The 18,808-nt window shown below is 38.4% G+C and overlaps 2 protein-coding genes across 4 annotated transcripts in view; one reads left to right on the top strand and one right to left on the bottom strand.

Moving 5' to 3' along the window:
- The window catches only part of LOC308706321 (uncharacterized protein), a 24,747-nt gene extending 13,158 nt beyond the window's left edge, over nucleotides 1–11,589 (bottom strand). The window contains exons 1-3 of one of the 2 annotated variants that reach the window (XR_014032024.1): nucleotides 11,190–11,589; nucleotides 8,481–8,517; nucleotides 1,031–1,431 (exon numbers count right to left, since the gene is read on the bottom strand). Coding sequence is in view for 1 of the 2 variants with exons in the window: in XM_081391920.1 (XP_081248046.1) it covers nucleotides 8,481–8,517; nucleotides 11,190–11,366 (214 nt within the window). In the remaining variant the exon portion in view is untranslated. Of the gene's footprint in view, nucleotides 1–1,030; nucleotides 1,432–8,480; nucleotides 8,518–11,189 lie in introns of those variants that run through there. The other variant, XM_081391920.1, reaches the window with a different exon arrangement.
- The window catches only part of ntng2b (netrin g2b), a 71,556-nt gene continuing 63,895 nt past the window's right edge, over nucleotides 11,148–18,808 (top strand). The window contains exons 1-2 of one of the 2 annotated variants that reach the window (XM_081391914.1): nucleotides 11,148–11,356; nucleotides 13,104–13,799. In XM_081391914.1, coding sequence (XP_081248040.1) covers nucleotides 13,578–13,799 — 222 coding nt within the window. In that variant the 5' untranslated portion in view covers nucleotides 11,148–11,356; nucleotides 13,104–13,577. Of the gene's footprint in view, nucleotides 11,357–11,393; nucleotides 11,710–13,103; nucleotides 13,800–18,808 lie in introns of those variants that run through there. The other variant, XM_081391915.1, reaches the window with a different exon arrangement.

Below are 18,808 nucleotides of genomic sequence, written 5' to 3'. Positions count from 1 at the left end.
TGATTGGTCTACTCTGCTCTGATTGGTCAGATGCCCCAGTCTGTTGTGATTGGTCTACTTTGCTCTGATTGGTCAGATGGCCCAGTCTGTTGTGATTGGTCTACTCTGCTCTGATTGGTCAGATGGCCCAGTCTGTTGTGATTGGTCTACTCTGCTCTCATTGGTCAGATGGCCCAGCCTGTTGTGATTGGTCTACTTTGCTCTGATTGGTCAGATGGCCCAGTCTGTTGTGATTGGTCTACTCTGCTCTGATTGGTCAGATGACCCAGTCTGTTGTGACTGGTCTACTCTGCTCTGATTGGTCAGTTGACCCAGTCTGTTGTGATTGGTCTACTCTGCTCTGATTGGTCAGATGGCCCAGTCTGTTGTGATTGGTCTACTCTGCTCTGATTGGTCAGATGGCCCAGTCTGTTGTGATTGGTCTACTCTGCTCTGATTGGTCAGATGGCCCAGTCTGTTGTGATTGGTCTACTCTGCTCTGATTGGTCAGATGACCCAGTCCTGCTTCCTCAGCACTTATATAGCCTACACAGTGATATAAACGGAAACGTTGGCGTTGGTTTTTTTTTGTATCAATCTCATCCTTTTAAAGTGCATCAAAGTGGATTTGCAGAACTGAAAACAGCATCTTCTCGACATGTCGACAACACAAACCAAACTCTTCCAGTCTCAGCTACAACTACAGTGTTTGAGGGGCGAAGTAGACGATGTTCACAGGCAAAGAAGACCATATCGGCTGGCAATGGCATTATGCAAATTTGTTACAAACCGTAGGTTCAGCGGAAAGTTAGCCTGAAATTACTGATGACTCTTTTCAGGCACTTCAGAATCGGTTCTTTCTTTTCAGAGAAAATAACTCCATTTATCTGCACTTTGATCTATGAAACTTTTAGAGCTTTTACATTCACAAACAGCTATATAATACACTACATGAAAAATAGTATAGAAAAAGCATATTAGGGGCACTTTAATCACTGAATCATGTCATCAAAGTCTATTTTGAAATAAAAATGCATGTGTGTCTTTTTCTGCACTGTAAAATTTTATTTTTCAGAAGATTACTGGAGAACATTTTACAAGAAAATACTATTTCAGTCGTTCTACTTCAAAGTTTCACATGTGTTACTTGCCATTTCTTTGTATTTATTTGTTAATTTACTTACAATTTCTGAGTGAAAATTGCTTCAAAGTTTTTTTTTTTTCAGTTTTTGTGTGTCTAAGCTGCAAAATGAGCCAAACAAATAAGAATAAAACAAGCAACAAATGTCATCCAACTAAACATTTAAAATATTTCCAAGATTGGGAGCTCATTATTGAAAAAGATCTGTCCTAAAGAGTAAACTTACAGTGATGCTGGTCATGTTAATGAGAGAGACGTTTGCTGTCTTTTGCTCGTGGTGTGAAACAGAGCAAAAACGGTTTCATCTTGCTCTGTTGAAAGAAATGATAACCCAATTACTTGACTTATCACTGGCGGCAAAAAACAACATAAAACATATAATATTACATAATATGGATGTCTTGAACATGGTTACTATGGTAACATCTCAGTTAGACCCTAATGAGCGGCGCCCCCGGTTCATGAGTTTGAGCTCCGCCCACAGCTGATGTCACAGTGTCTTAATTAATAATAACATTTAAAAACAAGAAGTAACAGTGGGACAGCAAACAATCAGTCTTTTATAAACTTTATCAGTATTTCATTTTATTTACATTTTATCAACATCAACAGTTCAGTTATTTTAGATTGAAAATATTGTTTTTGGCACAAAGCACAAGGGTACTGACTGCAGATAATATGTAGCCTACTTGATATAGGTATATGTACTTGTTAAAGGTCCCTATTAGCTGTTTTTGTACATACTTGTAACATTCAATCCCAAAATAAGGCCAAAAGGCACAATAAATAGAAAAAAAATGTAAAAAAAAATATTTTCAAGAGTTGGAGCTCATTGTAAAAAAAAAAAAAATAATATATATATTTTTTACAGTGATGTTAGACATGTTAATGAAAAGACATCTGCCATCTTTCATTAGCAGAGTAAAATAAAATAAAATAAAAACAAAATAAATAATTTATTTATTTTACTTCATTTAAATTTACAGTGACACTAGACATTTTAAAGAAAAAGAATCTGCCATCTTTCATTAGCAGTGTAAAATAAAATAAAATAAAATACAAATTAATAAATGTAAAGTAAAATAAAATAAAATATATGTATATAATATATATACACATTTTTTTTCCAAGATTTGGAGCTCATCATAAAAAAGAAAAAAATCAGGAAAAGTACATTTAGATGTGAAGTACATTTAAAAAATGAAGTGTTAATTGAACAAGTGTCCGTATACTGAATTTCAGTTGAGTTAATATCATGAACATGCAGTAAAGATCATTCTGAGGAACTGTGTGTGCACTGGGGTCTTTGGTTAAAGAAAGCGTGAAATGGTCAGGGTCTGGGGAAAAGGGAACCGATCAATCATACGAGGACCGGCACTGATCCATTTATATCTCTCTGAGTAAGCAAAAACCACCACACACACACACAAACACAACCCTAGAGACACATAAACTAAACAAACACAAAGACCCTCTAAACAATGCAAACACATGCACATAATTAAACACAACACACATTTATGCATGCTCAAACACACACTCACAAACACTGGAGTTTTTGAAAGGCACCTCTAAATGTTCAAATCGATTGGTCGACTCAAGGTCGTCATGGCGATTACCTCAGCCAAATTCAGCCGAGTGAAAGAAGTGGACGTTAGGAGAGCGAGAGTATTGGGTCAATTACTGTTCATGGACCGAGTCCAAGTCGCCTGTGATGAACAATCAGAAAAATGAACAAACATCTAAATATGTCATCCTCAATGAACTCTAACTTCGGCCAATAAGCAACCTAACAATGTCCTAAAAACACATAAACCAGTATAGGATATAAATGTAACCCACCAGTCAGAACACCTGAGGAACTTCATAGTAAACATGACTTACTTTTTAAAATAATCACAATTTCTAATCTGATATAAAAACCTAGTTTATATGTTACACTCGTTCTTCTCTGTCTCTTTCTTATTCTCTAGGCATTTCCCCCAAACCTCTTGCCTTCCTCTCTCTTTTGCCCTCTGTCTTTTCAGAAGAACAATGCATCTGTGGTGCATAAATTATTTTAACTTTGCAGCCCCCGGGGCTCTACATCCCATAATTATAAGTCTGTTTAGCATGGTAACCACGGTGATGCCAACACTTCCCCTGGCTCTCTCTGATTTGGCATAACAGTGATCGCACTTTCCAATTCCTCTACGGGTTTTGTGCATAAACAGATCGAAATCTAAGTTGTTATTCTTTCAAATCTTAAATCTTACAGCTAATTACCTTAAGCTAATTAAAACAATATGGTTCCCCATAAACAAATACATTTACCAGTGTTATTGAGACCATTCAGATGCTATTCTTGGTTTTATTTTAATTTCAGTTAAAGGTTTTGTCATTTTTTTTTTGTTTCTTTAAAAAAAATGTCTATATGGTTTTTAGTTTTAGTTTTAGTTTTTTTAGTACAAGTTTTGTACAAAACTAAATTAAAATGAGAAAAGCTTTCTTGGCAACAAGCTGAAATAAAATAATTTAAAGTTTTTTTATGTATATATATATTTCATTTCAGTTGATGTTTTATGGTTTTCAATTTTAATTTCACTAAACTATAATAAAATAAATGATAAAAAATATTAAAAAATAAATATTTACTACAAAAGTAGGAGGGTAAGGATTACTCTATAGAGAAAAGTATAACTATGACATGCAGACATTAGACTGCCTGAATCTGCTCACCGGAGCATCCATCAGCCTCCATGATAACAAACTCAATAAAGATGTCAAATTACGGACAAAACTGCTCATATTTCACTATTGACCCTTTTAAGTCTCTTGAGTTCACACGGGTCAACAGCAAATCCTGACATCCCATTAAAACGAGACAAAACACTCAGTAAGGATATTAGCAAAGCTCCATCATGCCTCATAAATATTGACGTGAGAATTGAAAACGACCAAAAGAGAGGAGATCAGCTCCTTGGTTTCATGATGTGGACTAAAATCTGCTGACGTAAAACACTGTGATGACCATAATAAGTTTTAAATATAAATAAGCCTCTGTATTCCCTTACGAAAAAGAAGTTTATTCAAGCGTTCTATTAGTATAATAATACAGACGGATCTATTCTGTGTTTTGAACATCGTTCTCAATCTGATCAAGGCGTAGTCTTTGACACAAATGTGATTTTCTCAACTTTTTTGTTTAAAATGTTGCCTTTCTTAATGAAACCATACCGACATTCAAGTGTTGATAAAAAAGGATGCATGAAGCTAATAAAATGTTTTTAAAATGAGTTAAAGTACATTTAAAGGAATAAAAAATAATATCTAAATATGAACATAGTAGTATACTGCAAGTGCAAAAAGAATATATAAATAGTAAACTATAAGTATAATGTTATGTTCACTTAAAGAAAACTTACAAGTATACTTGGAGTGTAAACTACTAAACTAGTAGTTTACTGAGAGTACACATCAGTGTGTGTGTACTTTCATAAACTAAAAAATGTACTAGTATTAAAACAGTAAACTACTAGTACACTTATAAGTTCACTTGTAGATGCATTACACATGAGAAACCTTGTTGTGTACTTAAAGTTTACTACTGTTACACTTATAGTACACTTAAACGTATACTTTTATATACTAAAAGTGGACCAATTTAGTCCCAAGGAGTATTGCACATTGATATTAGTATACTTACTACATAAAGTATGCTTAAAAATATACTTGAACATTACTTAAGTATACTTCATAAAATTAACTTGAAGTATACTTCTTTTTCGTAAGGGTTAGGCTACCTTACGCCTTCAGAGCGAATTGTATTTATTTCAGAGCTTCCTCTGTCAATGCTGATGTTTCAAATGGTTGAGCACAAAAAACGTTTTGGTCAAAAATAAAAAGGGTAACTCTCGCCCAAAATGCAGCCTAGGGTCTTTTTGTGAATCTACCCGAGGCAAACTTTCAGTTAAAAGCATAATTAGAATGGAAACGCCACTTTTAAGTTTGAACGTATTTTCATTTTCGGTCAAAGTGCCTTGTGAATGGGAGTGCTTGGGGCACAACTATGATAGCATCAAAAATCTCTATTTTCAAAACACTAAAAAGGCTCGACACAACATGAAACTTTGCTGGAAGTATCACCAGGGGCTCTACACATGAACTCCAGCATTGAGAACATTGTTTGTGTACACAGAGTTTACTAAAAAGAAAGATTTTGAACAACTCACTGTAGCTGTGTCCACCGGCATTTTGACAGTCAAAAATAGTCGATCTCCATAACAGGGAGGAGAGATGGAAAACTGGAAAACTCCTAAAGCTTAGTTCAATATAAATTCACGAATAATTTGTTGTTTTGTCGTTAGTGAAAATCAATATTGACCTTGTATTTGAAAAAGGATCCTCATATACACACAGACACAGCAGTTCTCATTTTTAGAAAACCATACATTATGACAAGGAAAAATATTAAAACATGAGGGAAATCATTGTTGTGTCCATGAAGATGTGAAAAAATAGGCATAAATCTAGCTTACACATTTACCCAAATTATCATACGCCTGTTTAACCGAAGCTAATTTGGGTGGGTTTCTCCCATTCCCATACAATGTCACTTCTCTGTCTTTTACGGCCCTGACGAGAACGTCGGTCTCCTCAGCTGTGAACCACTCCTGGCAAATCCGCCGTTATAATAGCAATCCGCCATGGAACAAGTGCGCCTGCTCTTAAAGGGAATGTGAGATGATGCTCTGATTGGTTTATTTCACGTTACGCCCAAACCACACCTATGAATAATGAAGCTACTTCAGACCAACCCATTTTAGATTTGCGTCGGGCGCAAGAATCATTTATCCCGCCGGTATAATAGCAACAGCGCCCGAGATCCGCCCACAAAGTTACTTGCATTTCATGCTTGATACTTGCGTTTCAGATCGTTAAAATAGGGCCCTTAGTGTTAATGATTTAGACCTGCTCTCATCTATATGTATTAAACTGTCTGTGCGCCAGACTTGAATGACGTCTAACTGATCAGATGTTGGGCTCTTCTGAGGCAGTGAGCAACCATCCAGAAGACTCCAGCAAACACATAACAGTGTGTTGACAGCCACTCAGAGCATCTTATCCACTGTACTGCAACGCACTGGGCCATTCACAACATCCCAGCATCGAAGCTAGAATGCACCACTCACGTATTCTTTCTAAAATGTAAAATCTCTTTCATGTTCTCTTGCACAAACGCACACTACACGCTGCACGAGGCCAGAATGTCAATGTCGAGATGTTTGAATAACGCTGTGTCACGTCCTGAGTCAACACTTCATCTGCGAATCCACATCCACAGTCCTGAACAAAAGAGTGTGTGTGTGTGTGTGTGTGTTACACTTTGGTTGAGATGGGAGTCCCAAAAGTTACGGCAAGACATTGCAGGTCACGCGCTAAAGCCCAAGATTCTCACCTGAATAAAATACTGATTTATCTACGGCATTCTAGTCTTGCTGCATTGGAGTCTGCAATCCTGCTTTTTGTCAATCTTCTAATGTGTGTGTGAGAGAAAGAGAGAGAGAGATGAACAGAGTCAGGCCACAGTGGGGTGTGCTTGTGAAGGGTATACCTTCATGAAGGTCTGCCAAACAGGCCACACACACACACACACACACACACACACACACACACACACACACACACACACACACACACACACACACACACACACAGCCAAACTTTCCACATTAATCATCAGCTTTCACTCTCTGCATTTAACAGGAAAAAACTAATTAAGTCAATTGTAGAATTGTAGTTATTTTAGTGCAGCCATCCATCCATCCATCCATCCATCCATCCATCCATCTATCTGTCCACCCATCTATTATTCCATCCATCATCCATCCATCCATCCGTCCGTCTATCTATCTATCTATCTATCTATCTATCTATCTATCTATCTATCTATCTATCTATCTATCTATCTATCTATCTATCTATCTATCTATCTATCTATCTATCTATCTATCTGTCTATCTACAGTATCTATCTATCTATCTATCTATCTATCTATCTATCTATCTATCTATCTATCTATCTATCTATCTATCTATCTATCTATCTATCTATCTATCTATCTATCTATCCATCTGTCCACCGTCTATTCATCCATCCATCCATCTGTCCACCCGTCTATTCATCCATCCATCCATCCATTCATCCATCCATCCATCCACCTATCCATCCATCCACCCATCTATTCATCCATCCATCCATCCATCCATCCATCCATCCATCCATCCATCTGTCCATCAATCTATCTATCTGTCCATCCATCTATTATTCCATCCATCCATCCGTCCGTCTATCTATCTATCTATCTATCTATCTATCTATCTATCTATCTATCTATCTATCTATCTATCTATCTATCTATCTATCTATCTATCTGTCCACCGTCTATTCATCCATCCATCCATCCATCCATCCACCTATCCATCCATCCACCCGTCTATTCATCCATCCATCCATCCATCCACCCGTCTATTCATCCATCCATCTATCCATCCACCCGTCTATTCATCCATCTATCCATCCGTACATCTGTCTATTCATCCATCCATCCATCCACCCACCCATCCATCCATCAATCCATCTATCTATCTTTCCTTCCATCCATCCATCCATCCGTCTATCTATCTATCTATCTATCTATCTATCTATCTATCTATCTATCTATCTATCTATCTATCTATCTATCTATCTATCTATCTATCTATCTATCTATCTATCTATCTATCTATCTATCTATCTATCTATCTCCAAACACTGTCAACTTAACACTTTCTGTCTATGGTTCACAAGGCTTGTGCAACCTTCAAACCGCAAACATCTCTTCAAACTGCTCAAGTCAAACTACATACAGTTGGAATTCAATATAACAAATAAAAAAGCACTCAGAAGACTGTTCTCTCAACTGTTTTTCAGACTGATGCCACTCTAGGTCAGTCTAAAAACAGGTCTCTCGTTCATTAGGTGGATGTTTATTCATGCCAAAAACAATGAACGTCTGGACCAAAATTAACACAACGTCATGACTAAAGTGCCATTTCCTCCTCATCTCATGATTCTATGAAATAGCCCAGCATGTGTGTGTGTTTTTTCTGGTTGAGTGGATGAGTGTGTTGTGGGCGTGTGAATGACGCCAAGCGTACGGATCGAAACAGGCTGCGTCTGGATGAAAAACGCGCGTGTGTAAATGACTTCTAAAGCTTCCTACGCTGAACACAAACAGACGCCAGTGCAGGGGAGGATTTTGTTCTTTTCTTCCTCTTTTGAAGGACTCCAAACTCATAAAGATGAGGTTCATCCAAGAAATCTGTCATAGTTTACTCACCCTGATGCCGTTCCAGAACCACATGACGTTCTTCCTCCTGTGGAGCACATAAGGGGATGCAGAATATCAGTCGTGTTTTTCCCAAAAGAAAAACGATCTGGAACAGTACACACATTACGTGGAGATCTACCCGATTCAACCATTAGTGTGGAAAAGTCCCAAATCACGCTGTTCGCCATCACTGTTGATTCATTTTCTTTTTTATAGGTCACAAGCAGTTTGTGACCTTTAAGTACGTCACAGATAAGTAAGTTTCATAAGCTCTTGCCCAACTTCACTGATCACAATCCCTAATCTATGGCTTATTAAGACATGATATGTCAACATTGTGACAGGTGCCAGTGGATTACGCACTTCCTCTGATTCATCCAGCAGACGTGCCAGGCAGACGGTCAACCCGAGCAAAGTTCGGCAGACGGTGACGCCATCACAGAGATGGGATAATGGAGTTTCCTTCTCCCCCGTTTAATTGAAGATGGATAATCCCGTTTGTGTTTCAAGTCAAACCATTCAGATGAGGATTAATTGGAATCATTTATTAATGACATCGCTTTCCCTTCCAGAGCAATCATTGGCTTCTAATGTACAGCAATGTTTTATAAACAGCATTTTTAGCAGTAATAGAGAGGCTGGGTAGAAGTCAGCTTTGAGAGAGAGAGAGAGAGAGAGAGAGAGAGAGAGATGCGGAAATCTTTCCGTTGAGACACAGCAAGGACAAACTATCGATCTGATCCGCACTCCTGTCAACGCAGACCGTCCAGAGCAGACTCACACCAACTCTCTCTTTCTCTCTGTTCTGCTCTCTTTAACATCACACATACTTGAGAAATTCATATATTGAGATATTAACAAACTACAAATTTCTACAAGAAGTATTCTACTTTAAGAAGTATAAAGGTGAATCTAACTAAACAAGCTTATTTTAGGATCATTAAGACATTTAGGATCATTTTTAGCATTATGACATTGAACACACCTCCACAGTTATCATGAAAAATTAAACAAAACAACAAATAATAATAATAATAATAAAATATAGTATAGTTATGAATTTTTATATTTATTTTATGAGAAAATTGAGAATTAAGGGAATTACAAAATCTACAAAAATATCCAGATGTATAAAACTGGAATCTTAAGGTGGTGATACACAGGGCAACTTTTTGAGCAATGTTGCCGTCATCGGGCAACCAGATGAGACACAGGGCCCACGACTGATCTAAATTATCCAGATATATATTTATTGCCCATTTTCAATGGGAAAGTGCCCAAGCAACAATCGATTGGCAAGATTGCCCAGCAACATTGCTCAAAAAGTTGCCCTGTGTATCATCACCTTTAGGGAACATCATATGATTAATATCATTAAAATCAAATCACAATACAAAAAAATAATATTAACTGTCCTAAAGTTGACTATTTTCTTCAACCATTTCTGTCAGTCACTGTCTGTGTGTTTGAGTCAGGCTGGCTGGGCTGAACTACTGTCTGTTTTGAAGGGTTGAAAATGAACAATCCCATTGCTTTTTAAGCAATAATGCATGACTTTGCATTTACGGGAGTAAACTAGAGGACTGACGTAAATCAGTTGACCTGTTGGCCTTAATGGGAACTCAGAAATACTGTATTTGCATATCAGAACACACAGTGACCCCAAAAAGTCTGGACCCTTAAGCCGCACATATTCATTGCACAAATAACTAAATTTCAAAGCAAGTGTCTGTACGTGCATGGGTCTCAAATGCTGTAGGATCCTTCAAATTCTTCATAATTTTTGCTCAATGTCTTTCAGTCAACTGGTGTTTTGGTGAGTGGATGTATGAAGTCATTCACGCAGGTGTCTTATGATATCACATGAACTATCTACATGTTCCACTGACAACAAACAACCCAAAATGTCAGTCTACTTTTTCCTTATTTTTTTTTTTTTTAACATTGTAGGCTATATAGTGTTTTAGCATTTCAAACCCGCAAACCTTAATTTGAAAAGTGTATTTTTTTTTAAAGACACACATTCTGGGGACAACTGAGTCTATAAAAAAAAGAACTACTTTTTTCTTAGTGTGAAGAACACTTTAAAAATCTTTCTTTTTTTTCACTAGCACCTCTTGTGGGACAGAAAGGTTCCATATACGTTAAAGGTTCTTCATGGAACCATCGAGGCCAATAAAGAACCTTAGCTTACTTGTAAAGGGTACTTGAGTTTGTGGTTCTTTGGAGATTTTTTTTTTTTTTTTTTTTAAGTTGCTGTAACCTACCAGCCCTGAACACTAAACAGCAAACATTGCACTGAGTTGCTCTATCAGCATTTTTAAATGAAAGTCCAAGGAAACTAAGAGTAGCCTATCCATTTAAAAAAAGAGGACAAATGTGGACCGTCAGAGGCTTCCCCAAGCAGGGAGGTCTGCGTAAAAATGCGGATTCCCTGGTGTCTCAAGAGCGGGGCGGTTTAGTTTAGTAGAACAGCCGGGCCAGACTCAAACCCGCAGATAGTGATTGAGAGTGATGGTTAAATGGATTAGAGAGAGAGGGAGGGAGAGGGAGAGAGAGAGGTGGGAGATTTGCCATGAAGCTTTCTGCCCTTGAACACACAGGGCAAATCTGATCCAGTAAAGTAGACAGCACGCTCACTACAAGTCCATATTCTCACTTTTGGATACTTCGCACACACGCGCGCGCGCACACACACACACACACACATATACACACCCTCCTCCAGTTATTCAGCATCTCCTGCAGAAGTAGGGCACCGTCCTCCCGTGACGAACCGACAGAGTGTGCATTAAAAAAAACTCTCCGGCTGGGAGGAATAATAAAAAACAAACACGGAAGAACCGCATCCTCGCTGCGGGAGGCGATGCCGTTTCGGGCGCTCGGTGAGTCCATCTCAACTACTTCAGCAACCGGATGCACGCAGCTCCCGTTTCAAGAGCGAGCCTGTCAAAGCGTCTCACTTTTGATTAATGTTTGACACCCCAAAAAGTTGTTTCTGCTCGAGTTTAAACGTAAAAGCAGCTCTCTTACCGAGTTGCACCGCGGAATGTGTTTTATTGGAGCTCCATCTCGCAGTTCCTCATCTTTACACGCGGGACGCGCGCGCGCGCGCGACACACCCCGTCCGCTCTGCAGAGGGAAGACGATTTAAAACTGTTATCTGATGCTAAACTACAACAGTTATCAACTTTAGTCACGTTGTGTGTCACATTACGGATGTTGGATTACCTCCAGGGTGTGTACGAGGAATATCGATGCTTGTTTGAGATGTTTTACAGTATATGGAGGAGGAGTAGCTTGTTCTGTCAGCGAGTGGAACTTGTACGTTTTTACGTGAGGCAAAGCGAAAATATAATATCTAACAGTTTTAATTACTTTTCTATACTAAATTAATCTGTGAAATGATTAGACTGGTGGTGAAGGAAGAATTAAAAACAACAGGAATGAGATTTTGCGGTTATGTACTACTCTGCACTGTTAATATGTTCAATTTGGAGGTAAAAACTGGTACTGTAGTTGTGGCTGATATTGCAATCATTACGGTAAGACTTTATCGTTATAGTGTAATTACTTATTTGAGTACTGAGTAATATTAATTAACAACATGTTCTTACTAAATGGTTAGGGTAGGATTAGGGTTTGGTTGAGGGTTAGTTGCATGTAATTATGCATAATTTACTGTTATTACTATGCTAAGTACATGTAACATAACAAGGATACTGTAAAATAAAGTGTTACCATATATATATATATATAAAATGTACATTAACCAACCTACAGTAATTGAACTATTAAATGTACAAATGACTTGCAGTTCACCAGAATTGGTCTCTCAAAGGAACGTATTTAACACTAAATAAATCTAAAAACATGAACTAATCAACATTAAATGTAAATAAATACAAACTTTAAAATAAAACCTAAACAAATGTAATGCTTTGTGCAGGGAATTATTTGTATTTGTAAAATGCATTACAGAGTTGAATATAATATATATATAAAAAATTGTTGGTTAAAACATGATGTTTTCTAGGCTACCTAATCTGACTTAAACATTTCTTAATGTAGTCTGGTTAATTCAGGTTGAAATATTTTTTGACTTGAATAAAACCAGTTTATTCAATGGTTCCGTTACCTGATCAAATATGTGTACATTCACTGCATTTGCGACCTCTGAAATTGATGCCATCACTATGTGCGTATCTGCACGTGTGAGACCTTTCCTCACTCCTCCCTTTTCCCAATGAAAATGAAACGTAGTTCATTCAGGAAACCATTTAACATGCAATATATGGTAGTATCTGCGTGATATATAATGCACATCGGCATCCCCTTCTCTGCTCTTCCTTGAAGTCCTGTCTTATATAATTTCTGCCTGTTAAATGTGTGTCTGTGTGTGTGTGTGTGTGTGTGTGTGTGTGTACCATGCATGTATGCGAGATCAGCCATCTGTCCAGACTGGTGGCGGTTCACAAGATGACATGCAACGTCTGTTTAGGGGGGGGTTGGCAAATTAGACCATCAGCGGAAAGCATTGCTAGAAAAAACAGGCTGACATCAAGCGCTTGTGTGCGAGTGAACAAAACAGCAGTGAACTTGAGCACTAAATTGTGTGCTGTTTGCTTTCAGGACCATGGACAGCGGCTGCTGAAGTCTGGAGAATGAGATCAGGCGGATACTTCTGACTTTGGAAAGGGGGATACACACTTCACGTGTGGGACACAGACCTTCAGCGCATAAATATGCTCTGTGGTGACGCAGTCCAGGAGCTGCTATGGATGTAAGTCCGAGTAGAAGCATCACACATCAGGACGGTGTCCAAACACACAGAAGTAAGACTTGCCCTCTCAGTGCAAACAATACACACAACAATAAACTTGCTTTACAAGAATTTCCCTCAACCTCATAACAACAAAACACGTGCACATTTTTTCTATATATCTGACTTTTTCCTCTTGGAGTAAATGAAAGCATGACTGTGGCGAAGTTATGGGATGTTTTAACCTGACCACCGGTGCAGCTGTTCCATGTTAACGCGTCCCACCTCTGAACCCACGGTGGTCCCTTTCCCTCCGGAAACCCCCTCTCGGTCACGTGCCTGCCATGCGTGCGCGCGCGGGACTCCTCTACCTGCTGGTGCACGTGCTGGCGAGAGCCCGAGGCCAGTACGACCTGTGCAAGTCTCTCGTGAGCACGGACGAAGGCGCCATGTGGGAGCATTACGCGTGCCAACCCAAAGCCCAGTTCATGAAGGAGTACATGCGCATCCGCGTGGAGCCGCCGGGCATCACCTGTGGGAACCCGCCGGAGAGATTCTGCACGCTGGTGAGTCCTCTGAACTGCACTGGAGTAATGATGTTGTTAGTAATGTGGACTGGGGTAACTATGCTTAAAAATCCAGGAAATGGGATATACCACACATAACATTTCCCATGACAGATATACACTAGCATCTTGTTTTTTGAAAAAGAACTTAATATTTGTATTCAGCAAGGATGCATTGAATTGATCAAAAGTGACAAATACATTTAGAATGTTGCAAAAGATTCTATTTCAAATAAATGCTCTTCTTTTGAACTTTCTATTAATCAAAGAATCCTGAATTTTTTAAATCACGTCTTCCACAAAAATATGAAGCAGCTCAAATGCTTTCAACATTGATGATAATCAGAAATGTTTCTTGAGCATCAAATCATCACATTAGAATGATTTCTGAAGGATCATGTGACACTGAAGACTGGAGTAATATATGCTGAAAATTCAGCTTTGATCACAGGAATAAATTACAGTTTAACATACATTCACATAGAAAACATTTTTTTTAAATTGTAATAATATTTCACAATATTACTGTTTTTTCTGTATTTTTGATCAAATACATGCAGCCTTGGTGAGCAGAAGAGACTTCTTTTAAAAAATCTTTCTGACCTCAGACTTATGAATGGTAGTGGAGGTGTTCTGAGAAATCAGCCCATATCAATATTACCCCAAAAACATATCAGATTGACATATTCAAAAACAACCAGAAATAGTAGACCACCCGTGCAACTTTGGCATGCTTTTGTCAACATACCATGATCAGGGGACATACTAATTCTACTCTTGCATACTATTTAGGACATATAGTGTGTGAAATAGGGAAGTAGAGTGTGATATAAATATACAGCATGCTAATTCCTGCTTCTCACAACCAGTTCAGAGTTTACGTGTCACACGGTCAGCAGGCTTGACAGTGATGTGTTTCTTCCTGCATGCCTCTTCCGCTCATTAGCCTGACAAAGACAATTAATTAAGTGACGTAACGTTTTCCCAGTAGCCGTAACAGACTTTCCTATAAACTAGGAAGTGGGCGCTCAACACATTAAGATTACTGGTTACCAGTTGCGCTCATTCATTTGGTTAACTGCTAATGCATTGAGTTTGCACACACTGAAAAAAAAAAAATTGGTGTAAAAACAATTTTCACTCAGAAATGCTAGTAAATTTCACTATTAATGACAAAGAAACTGCAAGTAACACATTGAGTTAAACGTAAAATTCTGAAGAATTTTTTTATTATTTAAATTTTTGTTTTACAGTGTTCTGTGTTAAAGCTTTGTTTTAAAATAAAACTCTTTAAATATGATTATTGCCCAAAAAGTGTGCAGGGTTGACTAACTGATTATATTATGAACTATACATAAAGAAGCAGTACACTAATCAAAGTGTCAATTAGGCAGCATTTACACTGCAAGTCTTGATGCCCAGTTCCCAATTTGTTGACTATATCCGACCAGATTACATCTTCGATTAAAAGTGACCCATATTTGATATCTGCATTTACACAATAAACAACCCAAGGCTGACGTACTGACCCGGAAAAGCTTAGGCCGAAAAGGAAATAAAACCGATGCGGTTTGCAATGGACGCAGATTAAATGATAATACAAGCTTTTGCTTTCCGCACCAAGTCAGCAAAACATTGGTCTCTTAAGGCGGAGAAAATAAAGGAGAGCCCTTGTTGCAGCCTTGGCACTGTGAAGAGTCATGTGATCGCGGTTGGAGTTGACATCATTCGCCACCGTGGCTTTTTTCAATGATGTACGACTCGCATTGACAGGTGAATATCTGATCTGGCACGTATCCGATTCATATCAGATTTTTTTCCACATGTGAATGAGGCCTGAAACTGATCTGAGAATATCGGAAACCGTGTGTTTTATTCCTTCTTATAAGTTCATGGGTCATATCTGATATGTGCCACATGGGAGGAAATTGCAGAACTGGGTCACTTGAACCATGTAATGTAAGTGCAGCCTCAGTACCTGGGATGGGACGGACCTCAGGCAGATGTTTCCGGTTTGTTCCTCGATCCGTTTTTTGATCAAACTAAGCAGGGCTCGCAGAACGGTGCCAACCTGCGCCCATCATGTGGGCGGAGGTTTTGAAGCAGCGTTAATTTGAGCAGGATCTGCCATGCAGGTCACCGACCGCAGCAGAAAAAATGCAGCTGAGGTCAGCATGCGTGGAGAGCAGAAGGCCGAGGTGTTGTTTACCCACGTGGGTTAGTTGGCAGAGTCAGGCTCACAGGAACAGAGGACCGGGAGGATTATTCTCAAGGGCAATGAGGTCACTTGGTACACCTAAATTGAGATTACAATATGATGAAAAGATTCAGAATCAAAAGATATTCCATCAGTCAATGAGTTCTGTTAGTAAAAGAGATTGAAATGTATATTGCTATATATTGTGGGTGGTTGCCAAGGTGTTGCTATGCAGTTGTTCTGGGTGGTTTCAAGGTTGTTTGTTCCTGCCTGGCACAGGGAGAACAAGAGCATAAATAAATACTGGTGTCAAGGGAAAATAGGTAATATAACACTGATCAAATTATCAAGACACTGCAATGTCGTACACAGACACACACACACACACACACACAAGTGTTGTTGTTTACTACAGATGATTAGGAAGGAATTGAGACTTTTTACAATGAAGCTGCTGACGGGACAGACTGTTATGGGTCTCCTATGAGAGCCGGAAATGGACACAGCTCTTACACACTTAGCAGTTAATGCTGTGTTTAATGTTAGGTTAAAGGAGCCCCATAGTCTCATACTCTCTCACACACTCTCTCACACATACACATTGTTGTGTAGTGACTTTTAAATTGTATGTATGGCTTCATTATGGTGCGTTTTAAGCTTTTTTATTAGTCTTGCATGGAAAAGAACAGTTTGGACATTTTGCAAAAAATCTCCTTTTATGTTTTATTGTATGTAAATCATGACAGAATTATTATCGCTTTAAACCAGATGGATTTGTTTGAATATTGTGGCATGCAAATTTACTCTGAAAATTTGGACTTAAATACAGACTGGAAAAGCAAACACACACTCAAACATTTACACAAACTCAATTTAAAGGGAAATCATTCACCCAAAAATCATAATTCTGTCATTATTTACTGACCGTCATGTTGTTCCAAACTCACATGAGTTGGAATATGGTGCTCAAATTGTAAGTATGACTACTTTTCTTATACTTTTATGATGCTTTTATGATAGTATTTGATCCCAATTTACTGTCAGTGCATGGAAAAGTACAGTGTGAACGTTCTGCAAAAACATCTCATTTTATGTTTTATGCTATGTAACTCATGACAGTATTATCATTTTTGGGGTGAACTATCCCTTTAAACCCTAGATGGATTTGTTTGAATGTTGTGGCATACAAAGTTACTTTGAAAATTCGGATTCCCACTTAAACCTGAAAGGGAAAATCTAACACACACACACACACACACACACACACACACACACACACACACACACACACACACACACACACAATTTAGCTTAGTTTATTAATCTATAAAGCACATTTAAAAACAACGGATGTTGAAACCAAAGTGCTGTACAACAAATAAAAAACAAACTTAAAGGATTAGTTCACCTCAAAATGAAAACATTTCAGGATTTTTCTCCACACAATGGACTTCAACGGTAACCAAATTAATGCAGTCCAAATTAAAGTCCAAATCAATGCAGTTTCAAAGGGCTCTGAAGTGCTTCAAAGGGCTCTGCACGATCCCAGCTGAGGAATAGGGTCTTATCTAGCGAAACGATCAGTCATTTTCTAAAGAAAAGTTAAAATGTATATACTTTTAACCACAATTGTTCGTCTTGTGCTGGTCTGCGACGCGCCAGGCATTACGTAATCACGTTGGAAAGGTCACGCTGGACGTAGGCGGAAGTACCGCCCCATTGTTTACAAAGCGAACGTGCGAAGACTAATACAAAAGCCCTTAAAAAAAAAAAGGTAAAACAATGATGTCGGACGATTTTGAAGTTGGAGGAGAAAATGAGATGGAGTTTACTAGTGAGATGGCGGTACTTCCACCTACGTCCAGCGTGACCTTTCCAACGTGATTACGTAATGCCAGACCCTATTGCTCAGCTGGGATCGTGCAAGCTGCATTGATTTGGACTTCAACAATTTGGTTACTGTTGAAGTCCATTGTGTGGAGAAAAACCCTGAAATGTTTTCCTCAAAAAACGTAATTTCTTTTCCACTGAAGAAAGAAAGACACGAACATCTTGGATGGCATTGGGGTGAGTAAATTATCAGGAAATTTTCATTTTGAGGTGAACTAATCCTTTAAAACATAATAAAATATCTGAAAACTAATTGGACAAAATCATAATTCTGTCATCATTTACTAACCCTCATGTTGTTCCCAACTACACGAGTTGGAATATGGTGCTCAAATTGACTACTTTTAAGGTGCTTTTTAAGCTGGACAGCATTGGTCCACATTTATTCTCATTGCATGGAAACGAACAATCATTTTGCAAAACATCTCCTTTTGTGTTTTTTGCTAATTTTTGGGGTGAACTATCCCTTTAAACCCTAGATGGATTTGTTTGAATATTGTGGCATGTAAAGTTACTCTGAAAATTTGGATTCTTACTTAAACCTGAAGGGGAAAAGCTAACACACACACAAACCTCTCGAATCGTTGTGCTGGAGTCGTCTGTTAATGGACTGGCCTCTGGAATGTTCCTCGGGTCGTCCCAAGCTCTTTAATATTGATGGGGCCCTTAATGGTCCCGCAAGCAGACATCCACAGCGCGCCCAAACATTTTCCTTTTACATTCTAGACATGACGAGGTCGGGCAGGCTGGCACAGTCAGCACTTTACAACAGACGGGATCCTCCCTAGCATCTCTCCTTCCAAGTAAATGACTAACGCAGATGACAGAGAAAAGCGCACAGTTAACCGACAGCCTGGGTAAAAATACTGCATTAAACTTTACAAAAGGGGATCTTTTTGAAATACAGTTTGTGTTATGAAAA

This window comes from Scardinius erythrophthalmus (genome assembly GCF_964197995.2).
Source record: "Scardinius erythrophthalmus genome assembly, chromosome: 17".
Taxonomy (NCBI): domain Eukaryota; kingdom Metazoa; phylum Chordata; class Actinopteri; order Cypriniformes; family Leuciscidae; genus Scardinius; species Scardinius erythrophthalmus.
This window is presented reverse-complemented; position numbering and strand designations above follow the sequence as displayed.